The sequence below is a fragment of the Lissotriton helveticus genome, chromosome 7 (assembly GCF_964261635.1).
Source record: "Lissotriton helveticus chromosome 7, aLisHel1.1, whole genome shotgun sequence".
NCBI classification, from domain to species: domain Eukaryota; kingdom Metazoa; phylum Chordata; class Amphibia; order Caudata; family Salamandridae; genus Lissotriton; species Lissotriton helveticus.
Window position 1 is genome coordinate 206,653,026 of NC_136068.1, and position 25,310 is coordinate 206,678,335.

Consider the following 25,310-nt stretch of genomic DNA (forward strand, 5'->3'; position numbering starts at 1 on the left):
AGCTTGGTCCCACTGCGCCCCTTTGTTACCTGCCACATCTACAACTTGTCCTTCGACAACTTATTTGATAGCTTCCTTTCTGTTTCGACGGCCTCTTTGGTGTCAGAGCATTCTCCCTGTGCTACCTAAATTTATGAAGTTCTCATCACTGGAGGGGGTTAAGCCTTTCAACAATGCTTTTGACTGTGCCATGGAGTATTCTGCCCAAGTTTGTTATCCTTTGTCTTTAGGATCTTAAGTTGGAAATCTGCACACTTTTTGTAGGGCTAGGCATCGTGGTGCTTAGGTAGGCACAGGTTACACACCTCATGGCTGTACTGTGTATATATGTGGTGGCTCTTCGGGCAGAATGTAAAAGTGGTTTGCTCCATCATGTATGTATGTACATTCTCCGACCTTTGTGGTCTATGCCCTTCATATGTTTGGATTTTGAAAAACATTTAGTTTTTATCATTGGAAAACCTTTCTTGGACATCGGCGCTCCACAGGAAACCTAATCATATTTTATTTACATCTGACAGCTTGATATTGGAAAAAACATAACTACTCAACTTGGTTACTTGGGGAGCTTTATTTAGTATTTTTATGCTTCAAGGATGTTACATTGTCAAAGAGGATTGGTCTTTACGGCAAAGAGCTAGTTTCCTACTAATAATTTGTTATCCCAGATAAAATGTTATTTTATTTACATAAAAAAAGAAATCCTGATTGCTATTTTCCCAGATGCTCCAAGATGCATTAATAGTTATGTAGTGCCCAAGACAACAGAAGGGGTAGAGAAATCCAGTAGCTCTTCAGCAGCATATATTTTGTACTATCCACCAGTTTTGGGAACAGGTGCCTTTTCATGCCATTCTATTAGTCATGATCTTGACAGTAAGGGGTACACGAGATGAAATACATTAAATAAGATAAACCTGCATTGAACATCTCTAAATAACAGTTTCAATTTGACTAAATGCAACCAATGGCAATGAAGCTCGGTCCCATTAAGAGGACGAAACACTGACCTCAATCCCAACAATAGAGTGCGCAGTCAAAACAATGTCTTACCATGACTGACTAGCACGTTTGACAGCCACACACACAAGTTCTTCGAGTTACAAGGCTTCCGTTTGAAGTTCAAGAAATTGGTTACTAGTTCAACTTATCGAAGATACTGACAGACTTTCAAACTTATGGGTGGCATGGTGGAATTATCATTAATGTGCACATTTTTTTGCAGAAGTTATTAACCACGCCTGCACTGTCTGGTTACAAGCGTTCTGAGGTGGGCCAGCTCCTGCAGACGAGGAATAATTTCTTTACATTTTTTTTTTAAAAGAGGAAAATCCAGCAACATGTACCAAGGTCTAAAAATGTTTAAAATGACATTTACAATATGCCGTTACAGTATTAATCATGATTTTCCGGGTCATTTAATCAAGAACATTCTTTTTTGTAAATCACTCACTGTACAATTTCTTTTTCCTTAGAAGATTATGTTATATTGTGCAGGGGTAATTTAAAGGCAAGACCTGTGAGATGTCATACATTTTTTTAAACATTGTTATGAATAATTTTATTCCCATGATATGGCAGATCCATCAATCCAATTTACAACCCACTGCATGCTGCCTCTACAAGGCTACCTTTCCTATAATTACACCAATAATAAAGAACAACACCACAAGAGCAAGTAGTCGTGTGTTCAGTCCTTCGTCCTTGATCATGGCTGATGAAGTAGATACAGTGTGACTTGTCTGAGGTGCCCTTCTCATCCGCAGTCCTTCGTCATCCTACGGAAAAGAGGGAACAGAACAAGCAGTTTTAAGTAACACAAATCTTTCAATGTGCTTACTAAATGCAGGATGTTTATCTGATCTGCCTCTAAAAGAAAATAAACAATTCAAAGTCATACATCAAACAGATTTGGAGCTCTTGATGCATCATAGAATGAACACAAAGTTATTAAGATGGAGCACAAAATAATAGCACGTCTTCTTCAACATCCAGTCATGATAGATAAGAAATCTTTTACTTGCCCCATGTCCTTGGATAAGCCAATAGGTATTACTTTTATGAACTATTGGCTTTGTCAACACTTTTAAGGCATAATGCTTTTTGCCGATGCTGTACAGCATCAGCAAATACAAAATAAACAAAAACAATACAAAACTGTGATAACGAAATATCTATCAAGTTGTTACAACATTCATGTGATGATTTATGTGAGAGAAAGCATCACCACACATGTGCATGCCTACTGAATGACAAACATAAGTGGAAAGCAAGTAATCGAATAAGAAGCATACAGTTGCTGGACAAAGCCAACCACTGGTAAATAATGGGTGGACTTCAAGCCCACTAAGTTTTTGAGTGGTCCACTAGAGGTTTTCACCTACACAGTAAAAAAGCGGTCTGTCAGGCGAGACCTAAAAAAGATCCAAGAGCATTCCATACTCACTGACTTCACCCACCATTGTATATGATTTGACAGTTTTGAATCCTGTGGCTGGCAGCATGGACATTTCTGCATCGTCAGCAGAATAAATCAGAGATTTTTTTAATTGGCCATTTGATATGATCCATTCTTCTGCCCCTGATTTTTCTAAAATATTTACCATTGATTCAAAAGAGATCCTGGACATCTGAAGGAGGCATTCACCCTCATTTTTTCTGCTGTATAGTGTAAACTGCTAGTGATAAAGTATGCCTTTAAAAACAAGCTGACAAATGTTTTATTGTACTTTTCTTATCAACAGTTTGTTTCAAACTCAGGGATTTATTTTGCAATTTTAAGAATGGTGGTAAAGGTTTTAAATGTGCTCAGAAATACGATGTGGACAGAGTTTATTATTCTTATCGTACTTGGAACAATTTAACTTCAGCCATCTGCAACAAAATTAATCTTGTGACTCATTTGTTTTGGATTAATGATTCATAAACTAATAAGCCTCTTAAATCCTAAAAACCTTGTACACTTGGTAGCTTGACATCAGGTACATTTCAATGGATTGTTCCACAAATCAATGCAAAGACTAATGTGTGAAGGTAATTTATGAAGTCAATATAGTTACTTCCCCTCAGGCCCATGTTTCAGTTGGACATAAAAATAAAGATGGTCTTTTCATGACAGCTGATAATTTGTAAAACCGGATACTGGAAACCAATACACCTTAAGGAGACACATTGTGTTCCAACTTCTTGCAGCCTTATAGTGACAAGTGAACTCATCTATTAATTCAGAACGTAGTAATTAAATTGTTCGTATTGCAGAGTAGAAAAGCATAATTATTAACAGGCAGGATGACTCAAAAGCAATTAATCCAATTTTCAAAGACTTTGAGCACCAAATAAAATCTAAAGTAATTAACCCTAAATATAGTTCTTCTCTGTTTTCAGTTATCTGAATGAACCACCTGTTCCTCTCACTGAATAACGTTTGACATAGAACAAGAAGTTTATCAAGAATTACTTTCTATTATGGAATACAAGACATTGTGAAATGCAACTTCTTTAAGAATAAAACATTAGTCCAGATATTAATGTGTCAATAAATACAATCAACAAATAGGACTAATTTAGTGGTAGGGATTTTCTAAAATTAAATTGATTTGGGCATATATTAATTGCTATTTAATATACTAAGAGCTCACTAAATCACTTAAATAAGAGGAGCGAGATAGGATACTGATTTATGCAGAGTCCTGACTCATAGCAATGCCTTTTGTAACAACCAAGTTATATACTGGGCTGACAGCGACTTATAAGATCTGTAGAATACAAGTCAAAGCCATTTTTTTTTTAAATCAATCATTTTACTGATGGAAAAAAACATTGCCAATGCTAAATTCTTATCAGTGTTCCCATACAAAACGCATTACAGAAACAAATAGCTTTGCTCTATTTAATCCCCAGGTCACATGATCATTCTTAACCTCATCACTGCGGCGCGAATTCCGCTGCAGTGCTGAACATTCCAATCGCGGGCGTGGTCATGGAGGCTCCCGGCCGTCATCAGCACACACCCAACCGTGACTCATGACGGCAGGGAGCCGTCATGCGCATCGAAGAGGTTAAAGGCTTGCAGTTTGTACATTTTAATTTGGGTCGCATCTCTGGTCGGGGTAAATCCTATTAAGGGTCAAATCTCTCATTTTGATGCCTACTCTTGTTTCTAGTTATCTCCAACTGCTGTGTTACAACTTCATTCCTGCTCCTCCCCCCTTTTCTCCTCCAACGGCCTTTTCCAAGTCGCCTTCTTGCTTTAATCACAGTCATGGGGCAAGGTGGGTCTTCCGCAACTTTCCGCAATTTTAACGGCCAACATCACGTGGAGAAATTTGCTATTCCTATCCTGAACTCTTTTGCCATCATTCCCGTCTTCCAATTGGGATATTGCTCTGATGGCAAAGTCCTCAAAACCTCCCATCTGCAATTCCTTCTCTGGTTTGTGCAAAATCTGCTGTCACCCTTCCTCTTCGGTTGCCCAGTTGACCTAAATGAGTTCCTCTGCTCTCACATTTATGGTCCACCTTTAATCTGCGGTGAGGGGGTAGGACAGCTGGCCACCAACATTCCCCCCTCCACTGTTTACATTCTCCTCGCTCCTCCACCAAACCACGTTCTACTGGAGATTCACCTCACGTCGAACTGGATGTTTCCAACTTGGCCTGGCTTTATTAGAATGCTCATTTTAGCAAGTCTTCACTGCTGAAAGAAACCAGGTAGTTTCAACAGAATGCAACATTGTCCAATCCCCAATTTTAGAATGCATGATGAGATGGAAGGGCTCAGTTTTCAGGTGATTCCCCAATTTGATGAGGGTTTCCTATTACCCAAGACCAGTCACCAGAAGAGATGCTGCTTATAGCTCCGAAAGTAACTCTTGCACAGCAATTTGAAGCCTCAAGCATCCAGTGCTGCCTGCAGAGTTGGACCTGAGATCCTAGCACACACAGAGACTCATCCACTATACTGAATCTTTACTGACCAACTGGGCAGACTAGTGTAGGTGGATCCTCCTCTTGATTTGCTACTTCTATTAAGATTTATGAAAGAGTGGACTCATTTCTGTGTCATGTTCCAAGCTATGAGTTTCCAAAGAAATGCCCACTGGTAAAACCTGACCCAGTCACTTGTTCAGTTTTGAAGATATCTTCATGGACTCAATAGGCCTCTGTCTATTTCCTTTGGATTACAGAACACACTGTTCATACACTCTTTTGGTTCAGTTTCGCAGGAATTAGATTAGCATTGAATGTAAAGCACTTCTCCTCCCTAAGCGGTGGCTAATCTGTGGTAGTTAGTTGTTAGAAAAAGTGTCCATAGGACTGCTCCTCCTACATTGGCTTGGTGGCGCGCTAATACATCTACTAAACAATGTTTTCTAAACGTATGAGGTGTATACCATGTAGCTGCTTTACATATGTCAGCTATAGGTATAATTCCAGGAAGGCCTTTTTTACGAGTGGAGTGAGCTTTAAGAGGAACAAGTAAAGTTTTTAGTTTTCGCATAGCATGTTTGTAAATATTTAACAATCTATCTCGCAATGCCTGATTTTGAGATGGCCATTCCTTTGGGTGGTTGTGTAAGCAACAAATAGTTGTTCTCTCTTTCTAAATGGTTTAGTTCTGTCAATATAATACATTAGAGCTCTTTTTAAATCTAAGGTATGTAGGTCTCTTACTGTAACAGTCATGTTGTGGGGGGAAAAAACAGGTAGTTCAACAGACTATTTAAGATGGAATTGTGAGACCACCTTAGGTAAAAATTCAGGGTTAGTACGAAGCACCACCCAATCTTTATGTACGTGAAAGAATGGTTCTTCTAATGTTAATGCCTGGAACTCAAGGACTCTTCTGAGTGAAGTGATAGTGACTAGAAATGCTTCCCTCCATGATAAATACTGGAGGGGTTCAAATAGAGGGCCCATTAGTCTTTTTAAAACCATAATGAGGTTCTATGTGGGAGCTAGTGAAGCTCTAGGAGGAATGACTCGAGTCCCCCTAGTAGGCTTTGACAACTGGATTTCTGAACAAGGAAATGTGTTGTCTATGTTGAAGATAAGCTGCTACAGCTGTAGCATTTTTTATATGAAAGCTAGACCGGATGTTTGTAAATGAAGTAGCAGACAACGTCTTGTACTTTAGCAGCTAATGGATCAAGGTTTTTTGATTGACAATTGTGAACAAATCTTTTCCATTTGGCACTATAACAGGTCCGATTAGGAGGCCTGTATAGCTCTTTATGGATATATGGATAATGTTACGCACCCAGTAAGCATGTGTTCTTGGAATGTAGAGCTGTAGATTCACATGCTTTGCATACTCCTGCCATCTAATGTTGGGTCTGGATGCTTGCGAGTTGTTTTTCTTTGAAGAAGTCTTTCCAGTCACAGAATAAGTCGACTCCTCCTTTTGGTAATAGTGCGCATGGGCATTAACTCCATTGTTAGATTGTTTTCCCCGCAGAGGGTGAGAAGAGAGTTAGGAAGTGTAGAATAGAGATGTCCATGCATATGTATGTAAACCGAGAAACTGCAACTACAGGAGACCGTTGAGGCGGGTGGGCGCATGTGAATCTACAGCTCTACATGCCAAGAACAGATGCTTATTAGGTAAGTAACATTATCCGTTCGAGGCATCACATGCTTTACATAAAATCACATGCTTTGCATGGACTATAGAGCAGTATACTCCCAAAGCGGTGGGTAACCTGTAGTTGTTGTAGTTGTCTGAAACAGTGTTCTAAGTACTGCTAAGCCTACATTAGCTTGTTGCTTTGCTAACACATCTACACAATAGTGTTTGGTGAATGTGTGCGGAGTAGACCATGTTGCTGCCTTACAGATATCAACTAGTGGAATATTCCTTAAGAAGGCCATAGTAGACCCTATTTTGCAAGTGGAATGCTCTCTACGGGGGTATTAGCAAAGTTCTTTTTGATTTTGCATAACATGTTTGGATACATTTTACGATCTATGTTGCAATGCCTGATTTAGTTATAGGATTGCCTTTGTGTGGTGGAGAGAAAGCAATAAAGAGTTGCTATGTTGCGAAATTCTTTTGTTTTTTCAATGTAATAAAGTAGAGTTCTTCTAATATTAAGGGTGTGCAGAGCTCGTTCTGCCACAATCAGGTTGAGGAAAGACCACAGGTGACTCAACTGATTGATTGATAGATATGAAAGGCATAAACTACTTTAGGGAGAAATTTAAGAATGGTGCAAAGAACCACATTGTCCCTGTGAAGCTGAAAGAAAGGCTCTTGTATAGATAATGCCTGGAGTTCACTAACTCTCCTCAGTGACTTTATTGCGATGAGAAAAGCAACTTTCCATAAGAGGAATTGTAATTGGCACCTATGAATTGGTTCAAATGGTGGACACATTAGTCTTGTTAGAACTATGTTTAGGTTCCATACTGGTGCAGGTGGGACTCTTGGTGATATTACTCTTTTTAATCCTTTCATAAAGGCTTTAATCATTGGTACTATGAAAAGAGATGTGTTCCCTCTTTATAAGTATGCAGCTACTGCTGCAAGATGTAAGCGAATTGATGTGTAGTCTAACCTACATTGCTGTAAATGTAACAGGTAACAGATGATGTTTTGTACAGAAGCATCAAAAGGATTGATATTATTAATGTTACAATAGATAACAAATTGATTCCATTTAGCTACATAACATGCTCTAGTAGTAAGCTTTCTAGCATCTTTTAGGATATTCCTACAGTCTGGTGTTGAGTGTAAATATCCAAACTCCATGACTTCAGGATCCGGATAGCCAGGTTGAGTTTTTGGGGATTTGGATGCCTGATTTCTCTATGGCTGACTGAGGAGACGGCATGAGAGATGCAACTTTTGGTGTGGAAAAATTGACAGTTCCAGCAGGGTGGTAAACCGGGGTTGACGTGCCCATGTTGGAGTTAATAGAGTTATGAGAATTAGTGTAAGGGATGTTTGCATGAGCATTCCGAACTACCAGAGGAATAATTCATAGTCGGAAAAGCGTAGGCAAATATTCCTCCCCAGTCATCCATAGGGCATGGCCTTTGGAGAGCGGGTGTGGAAACCTTAAGGTGAAGTTTGGGCATTTCGCGTTTTCTGCTGTGGCAAACAGGTCTATCTGAGGAAAACCCCATTCCTGAAAGTAGGGAAGGAGAACCTGAGGATGAAGTTCCCATTCGTGGATTTGCTGCTTCTGTCTGCTGAGGTCTGCAATCTGGTTGTTTATTCTTGGAATGTGCTCTGTCAGGATATAAATCCTGTTTTGTATAGCCCATTTCCAAATGGCTTGTGCTAGGCGTGACAGTCGGACAGTGTCCCCCCCCTGTTTTTGGATATAGTACATAACTGTCATGTTATCCATGCAGACTAGGACAGCTATGCCTACAAGGTGAATTTGAAAGGTTTTGAGCGCTAGAAAGACTGCTAGTAGTTCTAGGTGATTTATATGCAGACTTTTGTGCTTCAGACTCCACAATCTTTGGATTGTGTGATCCTGTGAGCGATGCGTTCGCTGTTAACACTATCTGTGGTACAGGGTAGGTGAGAGGCTGCCCTTCGGATAAAGTTTATGGGTTCCACCACTGGAGGGAGTGATGGGTGCGGCAGTCTATCATAACTAGATTGTTTAATTGACCCTGCGGCTGGTTCCACTGACAAGCTAAGCATTCTTGATGGGGACGCATGTGAAGTCTTGCATGGGGGACGATTGTAATGCAAGAGGCCATCATTCCCAGCAATTGCATTAAGACACTGGCTGGAAATGAGGAATGGATATGTGGTCTTCTCAGAAGAGCTGCGACTACTGCTCCCAGAGTACTGACCAAATGTTTAACAGTAGTGACTCCAAACGGGTAGTATTTTGAATTGGTAATGTTGACCCGCTATCACAAATCTGAGATATTTGCGATTAACGAGGTGAATTGGAATGTGAAAATAAGCGTGTTAAGTCTAGAGTAGACAAAGTCTCCCTGTTGTAGTGTCACCAAGTGTAAATGTTCTGACAGTATGAAGATGTTCAGTTCTGAGATTTAGTATAGGTCTTAACGAGCAGTCCTTTTTGCTAACAGGGAATAAACACTCGACCCTTGATATTGTAATAGTACCAACGCTATTGCTTCTTTTAGCAAGAGAGACTGGGCTTCTTGTTTGAGGAGGTGCATATGTTCTGGTGACAGTTTGTGAGAACGAGGTGGAATGTTTGGAGGACTGTTAGTAAGCTCTAGGCAATAACCATGTTGGATCATTCCTAGCACCTATTTGTCTGTTATTATAGATTGCCAAATAGGGAGGAATTTTAGAAGACGTCCACAGACAGGTGATAAATGATCGGTGGGAAGAGTAGGTAAGTCACTGCTCGTCAGTGGAAGGGGAGTTACAGGGTGTGGTACCCTTTCCTCTGCCATTGTTCCCTCTATATCCTTCTCTAAAGAAACCTCTTGTGGAGGAAGATTGATTGATGCCTTCACAAGAGGAAACATTGGTGTCTAAGGATGTGGTCCTGGACCCTCCCGCCCCCTCCCCCGGTAAAAGGAGCAATGAAAAGTACTCTGGTTTGAAGGAGACTGTAGGGCTCCCATAACCTTAGCTACCTCAGTGTCTTTTTTTCATTTTCTCCAACGCCTGATCTGGGCCAGAAAAGTTGCTCTTTATCAAAAGGACTGTTAAATATGAACTGCTGGACTTCAGGTTTGAATCCGGAAATCCTTAACCAGGCATATCTTCTTAGTAACACACTAGTGTTAATCTCTCGCGCTCCGGGGTCAGCCGCATCTAAAGCACATCGAATAGAGGAATTGGAGACGAGCTTTCCCTCTTGTACTAAATCTTTTACTTTAGTTTTGTGCTAATCTGGGAGATATTGGAGCAACTGGGTTCTATCATACCTGGGTGTTCGCAATGTGCCAATGATTTGCTGCCTGGGCAGCTATTCATTTGCCAGAGAAGTCTATTAATTTTGAGCCTTTGTCTGGAGGAGGGTGGGGGGGAGATCCCCAGAGATTTGTGAATTAGCCTGTTTACGGGCATTGGAGATAACACGCAAGTCTAAGGGTAACAAAAATATTACTTACCTGTAAAAATAGTTTTGCAGCCTAGACTCTTCTAGAGTCACAAACTGTGCATATTCCGCCATCTAGTGGTTGGAGTTGGAAAGTGCTTTTTATTTTTGGGAGGTTGCGAAACCTGATCACCACCCACCCCCCCCACCACCCTCGTTGCTCGACATGCATCAAAAACGGAATAGACCGTGTTTGCATGTGCCCAATTAAATTTGTAACAATCAATAATACAAGCAGTAGAAGGGCATGGTGATTGTGTTCATGCTCCAGGGCCAAAAAGAACATAACATTTATGAAATTCTGTCATGAATGACAGCCACAGGGTACAAACTTGTATCACCGCAGAACTACCACTCCCATAAAGCACTGTGGCAATCATATAACTCAATAAATCTGGGCTTATAAACCGTTTATAAGTCAATGTCCTGAAACCTTTCTGCTGGGGGTCAAGTACTGAAACATGAATAAACAAGGACAACAAAATGAAGTCTCGTAAAATAAAAAGTCTTGCAGTGTTAAAAACCAATCAGCACTTAGATATGGATTCCAACCAGGCAAATAGCTCGGGCTCGAAGGAGATCAAATTAATATAATCAAATACACCGCACAGTCCTCACCACATCCGCGTTGTCGTCTGTGGTGCCCAGTCACCAGAGGGCACAAGTATTACGGGCAAGGCATTTCTAGCTGGGGAAATGCAAACACCATGCTGGCAGTCGAAAGACCGCCCCGCTACAGGGTGCGGGTCTCCCACTGCTGTCATCCTCGGTCCTATGTCTGGCGGCTACTCTGGGGGCTCCCCCTCTAGCACTCCCATGTTCCTCAAAGAAAATTGCACACACATATATATATTTTTTATTCCACAAACAACGCGGCACTCCAGATTAGGTTACTTATTGGTATTATTTATTCATACCACACACCAACTCGACCAACGCGTTTCAGCCTGAATGGCCTTTGTCACCGTGACAAAGGCACAAACAGGGACTTTAAAAATGTCATTCATGTCATCATGCTTTTGAGCATAGGGAGAGTCTGACTAGATCTCTGTGTACTAGACAGTTTCAAACAAGAAATCCTCTTCTAAGGATTCTGTATGTAGTTGCACTCCATGATATTGTGCAGCCCTGGCAAGCAACTCTAAATAACCTAAATTGTCGTCAGGAGGGGAAGGCTTTGCAGGGTAAAAGGTCTGGATCGTTATCTGTAGGTGGATCAATGGTATACTCTTTCCAAGGATCTAAAGGTAACTGAATATTGCCATCGTCTCCATCATCGGGCTGTGAGGGTGGGCATTTGTAGGGTGTGATAATTAAATGTCCCAATACTCGAGACCGTTGTGAAGATGTAGTGGGAAGTGGTGGAAGAGGAGAAGAAGGGTTAGTACTAGGGCTGGGCGTAGTTTGCGTAGTGCCACTACGCATACTACGCAAAATTTTGGAAAACAAATTGTGGAAAACGGGGGCGCGTCCTGAGGGTCCGTGTGCCCGGGACAGGGGTCCCTCGTGCCTGGCAGACTCCCTGATCTCCCCGGCCTGGTTGAAGCCCGGGAGCCCTGCAGCCCCCCGGAGCCCTGCAGCCCTGCAGCCCCCCGGAGCCCTGCAGCCCCCCGGAGCCCTGCAGCCCCCCGGAGCCCTGCAGTCCCCCGAGCCCCGGAGCCCTGCAGCCCTGGAGCCCTGCAGCCCCGGAGCCCTGCAGTTCCCGAGCCCCGGAGCCCTGCAAGGGCAGGCTGGAGCCTTCCCACAGAGGCTCGGGGCAGGCTTCCCTTGAGGTCCCGATGAGGTGCCATTCGCCTCCCGGATCCCAGCCAGGGCTCCAGGAGGTCGGGCATGTTCGCACCTAGGGTGCCCTGAGCCGTGCGGTGCACACTTGTTCCCAGAAAGAGGGGTAGCTTTCCTCCGGATTACTACGGACAAGGTACTCTGGGACCCCTCCCGGGCCGGCGGTTTCCTGCCGCAGACCAGATAGGCTGTGTTCCCGGGCAATACCTCCCAGGCGTCCGGGGCTCCCTGCTCCGGCCCGTGGCGTGCAAAGTACCCGGGACGGGCTCCATGGGTCGCGGGCACTGCAACCCCGGAGCCCTGCAGCCCCTGGAGCCCTGCAACCCCAGAGCCCCGGAGCCCTGGAAGGGCAGACGGAAGCCCTCACACGGAGGCTCGGGGCAGGCAGAATGGTGTCATTTCGGTCCCGGCCATCTGGTCGTGCCCAATGCTTTCCTATGGGGCGACCAGATGGCCGGGTTTCCCTGGAAGTCCCGATGAGGTGCCATTCGCCTCCCAGTTCCCAGCCAGGGCTCCAGGAGGTCGGGCACGTTCGCGCCTAGGGTCCCCCGAGCCTCGCGGTGCGCACTTGTTCCCCGAAAGAGGGGTAGCCTTCCTCCGGATTACTAGGGACAAGGTCCTCAGGGACCCCTCTCGGCCTAGCGGTCATCAGCCGGTAGCTAGGTGGGCCAGGATGCCGCCCCAGACCTGGGTCCGTCCCTGGGACTGCCGTGTGGCAGGGTGCCTGGGACGGGGTCCAGAGTGCCCGGGGAAGGCTTCCCCTGCGCCTCCGGGCCCTGGGAGCCCCGGCTGGGTCCAGTGGCCCCGCCGGGCCCCTGGTCGGGTGCTAGGGCCCTGTCCCCCGGCCTGCCGCACTGCCAAAGGCCCGGGACGGGGTTCCGTGGTGCCCGGGGAGCCTCCCCGTGCTTGACCGGGTTCAGGTTACTACTAATTACTAACACTTAAAAGGTTTATTTTCTAGTTTTGTTTTATAAAACATTATGTTTAGGCACAATAATGATGTTGACAAGCAAATGCATTTCAGGAAATAAAATAGTTGAACTTGTCGAGTTAAAAAAACAGAAATTGCCTTTAACTAGACCTCAGATTAATGCACAGATGAGGGCTAGAAATTATCACACCCCTTGCACAAACTGCAAATAGAGGCCTAGCACACTTGAACAGACATTTTTACCTTAAAACGCTTATTTTCCTCCAGTAACCTCTGCACTTCAAGCTGCAGCCTCCTATAATCATCTGTGATTTTTTTATATTCAGTATCATCCAAATTCGAGCTTACTGATTTGGACATGACCGAAGATTCTGTCTTCACTGCAGCTGTGGATGTGATTTTATTTACTTCAACATCATGCTATAATTGAAACAAAAGAAACAATGTCAGGGTAGATAAAAGCAAACTATTTTCTGTTTTAGAACGGACACATTTATATTTTCTCAAAAGAATAACTTAAGAGTTGCTATATCTGGGCAATGCATTAGCGAAAGGTCTGGGTCTACGCTATACTGTTGTTTCTCGCATACCTACATCAAAGTTATTTAATTTAGTAAAATTCCAAATCAGCTACTAAATCTACAACTATTAATAGCACCCTACACTGCGCTTCTTGCTAAACTTACACCTTATATTTCTTTCAATTAAGACAATGAAACCTGAAATAGTGACTGAAGAATTTATTTAAAATTTTTACTCTATCTGTTCCATAATTGCAAACCATATTGAAGATCCGTAAAAGCAACCGGAGAAACTTGAACATGGAATGCATAACATCAAATACCAGATATAATTAAACTTGCAGGGATGATAGTTGGAGCAGATCATAAGCCTACAATAAACACAGACTGGACCATACCTTTATGGGCAAACGATTTAGGGCCTGACTGTACATGATTAGCCGTGTAAGCCAGGTTCATAAACAGGCATGTATGCTACCAATATAAAATAAAAAAATATTTTAATTGTGAATTCGATATACAGGAATTGCTCTCACTTACTACCACAACAAATTACCCGGAGGCACAGGCGGAACCAGTAAAACTTTCTTGACAAGACATGTCGAAACAAAAAAAACAAAAAAAAATAATCACTGACCTCAATTCAAATGTTTTAGTAGGAGCAGGATATATAACCCAAATGTTTAACACCAACTACTTCCAGTTAGTTCCTTCCAACATCAAAGACTGAAGCAAGGCATATGGTTCCAGGTGATGCTAGGATGATCCTGCGACAGATGAATCTGCTTAACTGCATTGTTTTCCAATTCTTATGAACTGCTTGGTTTCCATTCAATCTTGCTAGAATACTCCACTGTACAAAATAAGATCAGTGGAAGGAGACAGAATGTGCGAGACCAAACTTGAAGTAATGCATTTGTGTAGGACTTCCCGACTAGATGCAGACCTTACTAAATGATTAATTGAAATGTTCAAAACACCTTTGAAGCGGCCTAGGATGCAGCCGTGAATATTTTAAGTAAAGAACATAGATTACCCCCACCTTCTAAGCAGCTCCCTAGCTTGAGTCCTACCATGGAAATGCAGAATTACAGAATGGTCAGCCAGGCCTCCGTAAAACCCATTTGTCAGGGTGTGCATCGCTACTGGATGAAGCATCAAGATCTAAGTGCTTGTAGGATAAAGCTGGTTTGAGTCCTCCAGAGCTAGAACTGTCCACAGGTGTAAGGGTCCTCCCTCTGGTGTACAAGTCAAACTTCTGTTATAGTTTCAAACAGCAGGAAATCAATGGTTTGAAACACTTATCAGTAGTCTGGTGAATGACATTAAAATACCCAGACAGTGGCTTGCTGTGTGGATATAGCCTATTTTAACCTTCTCAACCACTTGCTTTTGTACAGAAGCCTAGTACGTTATTTTTTTAGTTGGGCAACAGGACAAAAAGAATAATGGTGTACCTGTACGAATGCTAGCTTTCAGATCCAAACCCAAACTGAGCAACTCAAGGGGGGGGATCAAAACTTCTCCCTCATCTATGAAATGGTTCTCAATCTGTGAGGAGGCTATCATCTGGCCCCCTTCTACAGGAAACTTGTTAACATTTGAAGAAAAACATGTGGTGCATCTCCAGGATCACTATTACATCACAATAGTCTGTGGTATCAAAATGTGCTCATATACTGCATATTTTCACCATCAAAAACTACCATGTATTGAATAATCCGGAAGGCCAAGGTATAAAACATTTGCGTAGTCCAGCCTGGACTTAACCAAGGCTTGAACCACTGTTTTTCTGTGCTTAATTGCGAGTAGGGGGAGAAAGTTCCTCATCATTTTCAGAAGGCCAAAGCAGGTGCCCGCCACAGTTTGTACTTGGGACTTCATAGACATATCCGCGTCCAGTTTGACTCCAAGGTTTTTTACCATGATGACTGGACTTGCAGGGGTGGACACGTTTTGGGGGCACCATTTGCGCCACTCCTCTCCCGTGTTATGGCCAAAAGGAAAGATTAATTGGGAAGACAACAGAGTCAATATCAATACATTAGATATCGTCATAAGGAAAGGAATGGGACTTATTTATTGATCCATCCACTATGCAGTACAATGTATCAACAGATGTACATTGCAGATTAAATAACACCATGAATGGTGCAATGGGCTGAATGGAATCAAAGTAAGGGATAAAACTGAGTAGGGGCTTAACTGTATACTTCAAATGTATGAAGAGATAGCATGTACCAAAAGCACGTATATTCTTTCAGATCAAGAGTTGGCAAGTAGCTTCCCAGAACCAGAATAGAGATCTCACTTTCTAAGATGACCATCTCGTAGTGATGTAGTAGTTGAACATTTTCAATTTAGAATTTAAAATTTTTAGGGCATTGTGAGATATACAGAGTACCCTTTTGGTCTCAGACAAAACTGGCACTCCTTTCCGGCGGCGTTGGCGCAGGTGCAGGCGACGGTGGGTGCTACAGCTACTGAGGTCACGCTAATCCGAGCAGACCTCCACAAAATGTCGGAAAAGGTCAAGCAAATGGAGGTAGTCACCAAATCCCTGGTCGAGGATGTATCGGAACTGCAGACGGCGATGGAACGACTGCAGACGGACAACAAACTGCTTCGTGACAAGTTGGATGACCAGGAAGGGCGCTCCAGACGCAACAACGTCCGAATTTTGGGAGTGCCGGAATCGGAAAACACGGGGCCATGGATCTCTACGTGGAGGAGTTGATTAGGACCAAGCTCCAACCTAAGGGCCTATCGAACTTTTTCTCGGTAGAACGGGCCCACAGGGTGCCGGGGGGGAAGCCTAAGACTGGAGGGCCACCTCGGCCAATACTGGCAAGACTGTTCAATTTTAGAGACCGCGATACCATCCTACAGGCCGCACGAGTGGCACCAGCCATCCAGATCCAGAACTCGAGGATAGCGTTTTTCCCGGATTACACGGCGGAGGTCGCCAGGAGGAGGAGGACATTCCTGGAGGTCAAGAAAACATTGCAGGAAAAGGAACTACAATACTCGATGCAGTTTCCGGCCCGGTTGCGGGTGGTAGCAGACAAGAAGGTGTGGTTCTTTGACACCCCGGACGCTGCCCGGGACTGGTTGGAGGGATGGCACACGGTGGACCGCCAGCGCAAGCCATCCAGGCACCATAACGACCGCGGAGGACACAACGGGACAGGCTCACAATCATCTGGCCGAGGTGGGGCAGAGGGATCGCACTCGCATGGAATTGCTGGGAATGGCGAAGAAGAATGACTCCCATTCGGACGATGGCTTCACTGACAACTGCTGATCGTCGTCAGATCACTTTGTAGCTGTTTTTGGACTCTGGCGACACTACCCCAGAAGCACGCAGGGATGCCGCCTGCTCGGGGAGACACTCTCCCCCCTTACACGCAAGTACTCTGGTTGTGGGATGGGTAAAGCGCTCTGCTCAGTTGGGGAGGCGGGCAGTTGGGAGTCCGTTAGGCAGGGATGCAGGGAGGGGGCAGTTGGGAGGGGGGGGTTTTGTTAATGTTGGGAACGTACATGCACGGTCAGGGAAAATACCTAGGTTTCCATATGTGTTCAAGCGAGACGAGAGTAATGAACAGGGAGATGCAACTCCCAGCAGAGCCTTTGACGGTGGGTCAACCCCGGATGGGGGGGGGTGTCCCTCGTGGGACCCTCCTGATTCCTGGTGGGCAGAGGCACGCCCGGTACCCGGGTATCATTTCTCCTGCACTACACTACCAGCCCCTGAATACCCAATGGCGGATATTTCCAGTCCCGTGAGGGGAGGGGGGGATGCTGAAGCGCAATGCCCGGCCTTGCGTGTCATGTCCTGGAACGTGAGAGGGTTGGGGGACAAGGTTAAACGAGGTTTGGTCCTTACCGCGATCAGGAGACAGAGACCCATGATAATACTACTGCAGGAGACACATCTGACAGGGGGGGCGGTCAAAGCCCTAGATAGACGAGGGTACAAGATGGTAGTTCACTCGGACTTTACGTCCGGATCCAGAGGCACCGGAATCCTGATGCAGAAGAATACACGGTTTATCCCCATGCTCACAAAAACTGACGATCAAGGGTGCTTCGCAGCCCTGCAGGGACAGTGGGAGGGAAAGCTTCTCACCCTGGTTTCGGTATACATTCCCCCAGCATTGCACTCAGTACACCTCCCCAAATTGGGTGAGTTTATTCTGGCTCTCCCGGCGGGTGAGATTGTCCTTGGAGGGGATTTCAACGCAGTCCTTGACACACAACTCGATAGATTCCCCACACAGGCCCCCGCGGGGGGGGGGTCCCCCGCCTCCAACGATTCTTAACTGCCATGGGCCTAGCTGATATTTGGAGGCACCTCTACCCTAACACTAACCGATACACCTTCCACTCCTCAGTACATGGGAGTCTGTCGAGAATCGACCTTTTCTTAACCCTGGGGGACAGTCTCCGACTCGCGGAGGACATGACGGTCCATCCTCGAGGGATCTCGGATCACTCTCCTCTTACACTCACACTCTCCTCACAGACAAGGTCACGTAGGCGACTATTCCCCATACAGGCCGCTTATCTCAAGGTTCCCCAGGTCCGCAAGGTGCTCAAAAAGGTGACATCGCAGTATTTTATTGAAAATGTACACTCGGTGCACTCCTCCGAGATACTGTGGGAGGCTTATAAGACAGTTCTGAGGGGGGAAGCCATAAACGCCATCACAGGATACAGGCGGGAACGCTCCCGAGAATTGGACAGTATAGACCTGACCTTGCAGGACCTAGCGGAGAGGCATGAACAATCCCCCACGCCCTCCACCTTACACGCACTGACATTACACCAGCAGATCTATAGCGACCATCTCCGTATGTATGTCAAGGGTCAGCTGCAAGACACCCAGAATAGGGTCTACGAGGTGGGTGATAAGGCCGGGAAACTGCTGGCGTGGCTCGATAAACGAGAAGGGAATTCTAGGGGGGTTCCGCGTCTGAGGGACGCAGATGGCACGCTGCACACCAATCCGGAGCGCATTGTGGATCTCCTTGCAGACCACTTTGAACAGGTTTACACCCCTGTCCGGGTGGTCACCTCGGACATGGCCAGAGACGCACTAGCGCCGATCGCAGTCCAAACACTGTCCCAGGAAGCATCAGGAGAACTGGAGGCGGATATCACCGCTGAGGAAATACACTTAGCTATTCAGGCCCTGAACCCGGGTAAGGCCATGGGGCCCAACGGGATACCGGTTGAGTGGTATCAAGCAATGCCGGAGGCCCTTGGTTTACATCTGCTTGGCATGTTCAAGGAATGTCAGGAGAAGGGTACACTCCCGCCTGATCAAAGAATAGCAACTATAGTGACCATCCCCAAACCGGGCAAATCACCTGAGGAATGCTCCTCTTATCGCCCTATCTCACTGCTCAACGTGGAAGTGAAGATACTAGCCAAACTCTTGGCGACACGACTCTTGCCCCACTTATCTTCTCTCATACACCCGGACCAGTCCGGGTTTATGCCACACAGGAACACGGCGTTGAACCTGCGACGCCTACATGGCGTGCTGGCAAGGGCAGACTCGATAACGTCCCAGGCAGTAATTTTGGCACTCGATGCCAGGATGGCGTTTGACCTGGTGGAATGGGCGTACCTGTTTGAGACGCTGTCGCGCCTAGGATTTGGGCCCCGCTTCATTGCATGGGTCAGGTTGCTTTATACAGATCCAGAGGCTAGAGTGATAGCTAATGGCCATGTCTCTCGGAAGTTTTCCCTGGGAAGGGGTACGAGACAAGGTTGTCCCCTCTCCCCCTTGCTATTTGCGATCTCGCTGGAGCCGGATGTATGACGTTACAACGCATACTTTTACTCCGCATACCATTACAACGCGGTATTTACAACGAATACCGTTACAACGCATAGCGCTTAGAGGTGCTGGATAGTGGTAAGTATAATTTTCTATTCCAACTCCAGTCCCCGTGGACACTAGGGAAGGTGTTGGATAGAAAATTAAACTTATTCCCTATCCTAGAGCGCCCCCCAGCGCAATGCGTTGTAATGGTATGCGTTGTAATGGTCGCGTTGTAGTGGTAGTGCGGAGTAAAAATTGCGTTGTAACAGGTGTATACCCTGGAGCCCCTTGCCACGCTCATCAGAACCTCGCCCCTGCTCGAGGGCATCTGCTGGAGGGAGGGGTGGGAGGACCGGCTGTCCCTATACGCGGACGACATGCTGGTCTACTTGTCTAATCCCGCCGGCGGAATTCCGGCCTTGTTACAACTTTGTGACGCCCATGGCAGGATCTCGGGATATACGTTGAACTGGAATAAGTCGGAACTGTTTGTTCTGAAGGGACAGCCTCCGGCCCTTGACCCGAGCTGCCCTCTACGGGTGGCAAGTTCATCGTTCAAATACTTGGGCATCCATGTCACCAGGGACCCTACAGAATTCGTTGAAAAAAATTTGAAACCCCACGTCGATAGACTCAGACGAGACGTTAAGTTCTGGTCGGACCTTCCTCTGACGCTCTTGGGACGGGCCGCACTTTACAAAATGATGGCTCTGCCCAGGTTTTTATATGTCCTCGAGAACACGCCATACCCGATAGCCCCCAAATTCTTTCAAACGGTGGCAGCATTGGTTTCCAACCTCCTGTGGGGGACCCACCCTGCCCGTATCGCCCAATCTAAATTACACAGAGGCTGGTTTGATGGGGGTATCGCCCTTCCCAACTTGAAATTATACAACTGGGCAGTGCACCTTAAACCCGTTAACCACTGGCTACATGCTTCACAGGGTGAGCCGGCGTTCCGGGCGGACAGGGGACAACTGGGCTCTGATAGCATGTTGGCTCCGTTATACGATCACCGCAAACTTCGCTCCTTAGTGGGACCCACTAAATTAACGGTTGCGGTATGGCACACAGCGACAGCCGCACTAGGATGGAAGGGGGTGATCACCAAGCTGACCCCACTATGGGACTCCCGAGTCCTCGGTCATTTGCGAAACAGCAAGGGGTTTTCACATTGGGACACGATAGGGATCTCCACAGTGGGAGATCTTTGGGAAAAGGGCGGGGTACTACCCTTCAGTAGGTTGAGGGAATTGTATGACCTCAGTGAAATGGAGCTCTACAGGTACATCCAGATACGACACGCACTACTGGCAGTACTGCCTGCCAACACCGACCTGCCGGAATCCTCCCCGCTAGAGGACCGTCTTCTCACTGAATTCATGGTAGAACGTGCAACATCCCTTGTCTACCGCAAACTACTTAATAATTCACCAGACCCGACACTAAAATTGAAGGCTAAGTGGGAGGGGGACATTGGTGAGGTGGACGAACATGAATGGAATGAGGCACTGGCATCGCCTAGGGAGGTCGGAATCTCATCTAGATTACGACTAGTGCAAGTGAAGATAGTACATAGGGTATACTACACTAGAACAATGCTACATCATATTCACAGGATAGAACACCCTTACTGCCTTCGTGGGTGCGGGGAGGAGGGCTCATTCTTCCACACCATATGGGACTGCCCTCGAATTCAAGAATATTGGAAACAGATATTACGGACAATCTCGCAAACACTAGAATTGACACTACTGCCAGACCCGAGGAGGTGCCTCCTCAATATATGGGAACCTACAGACCTCACACGACACGGTCGACTCTGGGTCACGGTGGGGTTGGTGGTGGCGAAGAGAGATGCCACGCAGCGCTGGGGGGTTCCAGAAACACCGACCAAATCACAATGGTGTCTGAACATGGACAAGACAATGGTGACGGAAAGGGCGGTCTACTCTAGCCGCGCCTGCCCGGGGAAATGGAATAAAATCTGGTCCAGGTGGAATACATATAGAGGGGAGATATGTGACCCTTTGCCAGAGGATGACCCGGAAGACTCAGATGAAGAGGGGGAGGAGGGATAGTTAGGTGGGCGGTGTGTGAGATTGAGAGGCGCGGATACAGAAGGGGAGACAACTGCTCCACTACCCCGCAGAGAACTAGGGCCAGGAGGGCATGGACTTACACATTACAGGTCCGCAGGATTAGAAATAGGCTTACCTCCTGCAGGATGGGTTGCCACCTTCGAAGGATCTGTAGTGGGAAACCTCAGTGAGATACTTCAAGATGATCAATATTGCACTAAACCTGACTGCACTCATGTTCCTAAAGGTTATTTTGTTTGTTTGTTTGATTATAAAACTGGGAAATCAACACCCATCACTTTCTGACCTACTGCTCGAAATGCCAAGACCTGTGAATGTAACAGTTGTCAAGCTACTAATTTTGTTTGATATCGCTCTGAAAACTGTATAACATAACTTTAACACCATGACTGGGTATTAGCGGCCGGCCCAATGGGTTGTAGGCATTCTGCAGTGTACTTGTAAGATGCAATAAAAGTTTTTGATCCCCAAAAAAAAACAACAAAAAAAAAAAACTGGCACTCCTACAAAAACACTTTCATAAAAGTGCATGCACCTCTTCCATTAGGAGGTTGAGATGATCCTTTTGGATTCTGTGAACTTGGAAGGGTGGTGTGAAACTTCAATCAGTAAAGACTATGGTGTAACAGCCTTTGATCTGAGATTATTTCCTCCATCTGAAGATGTTATAACCCCAGTTTTCAACCGAACAGGTGTGGGATGTAGGAAAGTGCCCTTTTTTGCATGGTTCCCACCACATTTTACCTGTTTTATGCTCCTTGACTAAGTGTGCCCTGGGTTCCTGCTAATCAGGTACCCAGGGCCTGTGTTCTTTCCCCAAAATATTATCTTTGCTCCCACATTGGCACTTCTCTGGCCTACATTTAAGTCCCACGTAAAAGGTAGCAGGATTAAAAAGGGCCTTGGAGCCAGAGAAAGTCTGAGGGCTGAAGCATATATTTTGCCACTCTCTGAGAGTCCTCGCCTGACCCATAGGCACTGCCAGCGCAGTCTGTGGTCAAGGGGAGACACTAAAACTACAAGTCGACATGACACACATCCTTGTGTGCCATGCCTCCCAAAACACTGCCTGTGGCATAGGTCAGTCACCCCTCTAGCAGGCCTTACAGCCATAAGGAAGGGTGCATGAACCCTTGGGCAACTACAGTACCTGTGCCATTCAAAGGTATTGTAAGTGCAGTAAAGATACTTTTAAACCATGGTCTGGGAGTTTGGCACCCCGTACTCCACAGCTCCATGATGGCCTTACTGAATATTGAGAAGTTTGGTATTAAACTTCTCAACCCATTTAACCCCCACTGATGCCACTGTTGGGTTTAATGCCAAAAACACTCAGAGGGCATCTTAGAGATGCCCCCTGAAAATCAACCTAACTCCAGTGTCCTGGCAGAGTGGCTGCTCGCCTGCTGCCACCTCCAGACAGGTTTCTGGACCCCTGCATCTAGAGCCTCCCGCTCTCAGGGCCCTTAAACAAAGCACATCCTGGGAGGAGTTGCGAAGCCTCCTCCCCCATGATGGGCATGGTCCACTAAGGGGAAGCTTGAGCGGACACTGCCTTTTGCTGCTCCCAGCAACTGGCCCCCACTTGTTCGAACCCCCACTTTGGGAGGGATGATCGGCGGGAAAACCAAGATAGGAGGAGAGGTGTGCTCACCTTTCCCAACCCCACTGCTCAGGTGGGGGAGGCGAGGCGAATCACAACTATCAGTCCCTGAAGATAGAGGGACGCAGCCAACCAGTGAGACTTATGCCCCCTCCCATTGGGGGGTGGCATAATAGGGGGTGTACCCACCCCAAGGTAGGGTCCCATTGATCCCCACCTATACCTACCTGAACGTCCCTAAAGTTAGTATTTAGGGCCATCCCTGAACCTTGCCTCCTCAGAAAAGCAAGGAGGACTGAAGGGTTGTGCTTAAGGAAGAAGAGGAAAACACCAACAGACTTGACCCCAGCCCTATCGGCCTATACTGACCTCGACCTGATCCAGCAGAATCCTTGATTGTCCTGCAGCTAACAGCCACCCAGAACCTGGAAGGCCTGCCCTGTCTTCCCCTACAAAGACTCTCCCGTGAGCACCGGACTTGCTCAAGAACCAGACTCTGGCCGAATCCGTGAGTCTACAACACTCTGCACCCGACGCCCATGGCCCGAGTTAGAGTGGCCCAACATCACAAAGATGTTACATAAAGAGGGGTCCCAGTTGCGAAATTTATTTCCACAAAGAAAATTTGCAAAATCAAACCAATACAGCTCTATTTCATGAGTGATGTTATTTATTCACATCCTCGATCATAAGTTTATTATGCATACATTTGTTGAATTGTTTGAAACATTTAAATGCTTAAAGAGAGGCGTGGGTGAAAGGGGTAAAGGGAGGGGGAGGTAGGTGTTTTGGTGAGGATAAGGGTAGTGTAAAAGAAATAGACAGAAGTCACATGTGGTCACATCGGTACATTTAGCAAGTTGACAGCACATGGGCATACTGGTGTCGCCATTAAACACTTCTATACATATATACTCCTATCCCAATAGTTTCAACACAGTCAAAAATGTTCTTTTGTACTTGGGTAGGACAAGAAAAAGATAAGTCGACGTTTCGACCCCTGTGGTGTAGGTTCACTTGCACCTTACTGCGGGGTCTTCATCAGGACTGGTGAGGTGGTGAACAAGGGGGGGCTGGGGGAGGGCACCTATAATAAAACATCAGGGTAGGCTGAGGGAATGACATCTATTTTGGATGCATAAGTGAAACAAATCAAATAATTCCCGGAAGTGCCACTGTCAATAGTGTGGCAACGTGGAAAAAGGGAAAATAGTGGGCCCTAGGCCTCCAGGAGAGGGAGAGCTGGTTATCGTGGGCGTAGGAACTACACCACCTTCTCAGACTCCTCTTACAGTACTGACAGTGACAACGACCAAGGAGGACCGAGCACAGGCTACGGCTATCAAGGCGAGTGGAACCATCCACAAGGTCCTTTCCATCCCCAGTCTTCTTTTTTAGGAAAGGGACAATGGCGACCACTGTGAGGCAGAGGGAATTGGCAGAGGGGCGCACCGAGATACCAATACCCTCCCAAACCCAACTGGGAGAGAGGACGTGGGAAGACCCAGAAGCAAGTTCATTTCCCCCAGGAGAGCCATAGGGAGATAGACACGTCGCAAAGTCTACAGGTGGTAGAGAGACGATCCAGCCCTGTAGCTCGCTTACTCTGTGCAGCGAGGTGATTGCCACTAGGAATGCTGTTTTTAACGTTAGCATCTGTAGTGAGGCTTTATGCATTGGTTCAAAGGGTGCCTTCATGAGTTCTGTCAGTACGATATTGAGGTTCCATGCAGGCGCTGGTAACCTTTTAGGCGGTGCAATCCTTTTTGCACCCTCCAAGAATCTTTTTACAATCCAAGAAGTGAAGAAGCTTTTGCCCGTTTTTCCTCTAGTGTAGGCGACAATGGCTGCTAGGTGTACCCTTAGCGATGATGAGCTCAGGTTTGTCTCGAGCAGGCGCGTGAGGTACTTAAGTACTGTAGAGTCTCTTGTCATCTTGTTGTGCAGTCGCTCCTTTTTGCACCATAGTGTGAACCTTTTCCATTTGGCCACGTAGCACTTACGTGTGCTTGGTCTTCTTGCCTCTCGAAGTACCTTCAGGGTGCTTTCAGGTAACTTAAGGTGTGCGAATGTCCTCAGGAGCCAGGCTGCTAGGCTGAGACTTTCCGGCTCTGGATGCCACACCTCTCCGTTTTGCATGGAGAGTAAGTCTCTTCTTCTCCCAAATTTGTGTGGTGCACTCTGTGTTATTTCCATAATCTGCGAATAACATGTCTGCCTGGCCCACTGGGGTGCGACCAGTATCAGGGTCATGTTGCTTGTCCTGCACTTGCTGAGTACTTTGTGTATCAGGGGGATCGGCGGAAAGGCGTAGGCAAATGTCTTTGACCAGCTTATCCATAGGGCATTCCCCAGGGACCCTTCCCTGGTTGCCTCGATGCGAAATGTTGGCATTTTGCATTCTGGTGTGTTGCAAACAGGTCTATTGACGGGGTTCCCCACCTGTCCAACAGTTTCTTTGTTTCTTGTGCATTTAGCTCCCATTCGTGT

General features: G+C 46.1%; 1 protein-coding gene across 1 annotated transcript in view; it reads right to left on the reverse strand.

The window, feature by feature from the left end:
• Positions 1–552: 552 nt before the first annotated feature.
• VAPB (VAMP associated protein B and C) overlaps positions 553–25,310 on the reverse strand; it is a 160,383-nt gene continuing 135,625 nt past the window's right edge. Inside the window, exons 5-6 of the mRNA XM_078651956.1 lie at positions 13,005–13,181; positions 553–1,778 (exon numbers count right to left, since the gene is read on the reverse strand). Coding sequence (XP_078508082.1) covers positions 1,620–1,778; positions 13,005–13,181 — 336 coding nt within the window. The 3' untranslated portion in view covers positions 553–1,619. The remainder of the gene's footprint in view (positions 1,779–13,004; positions 13,182–25,310) is intronic.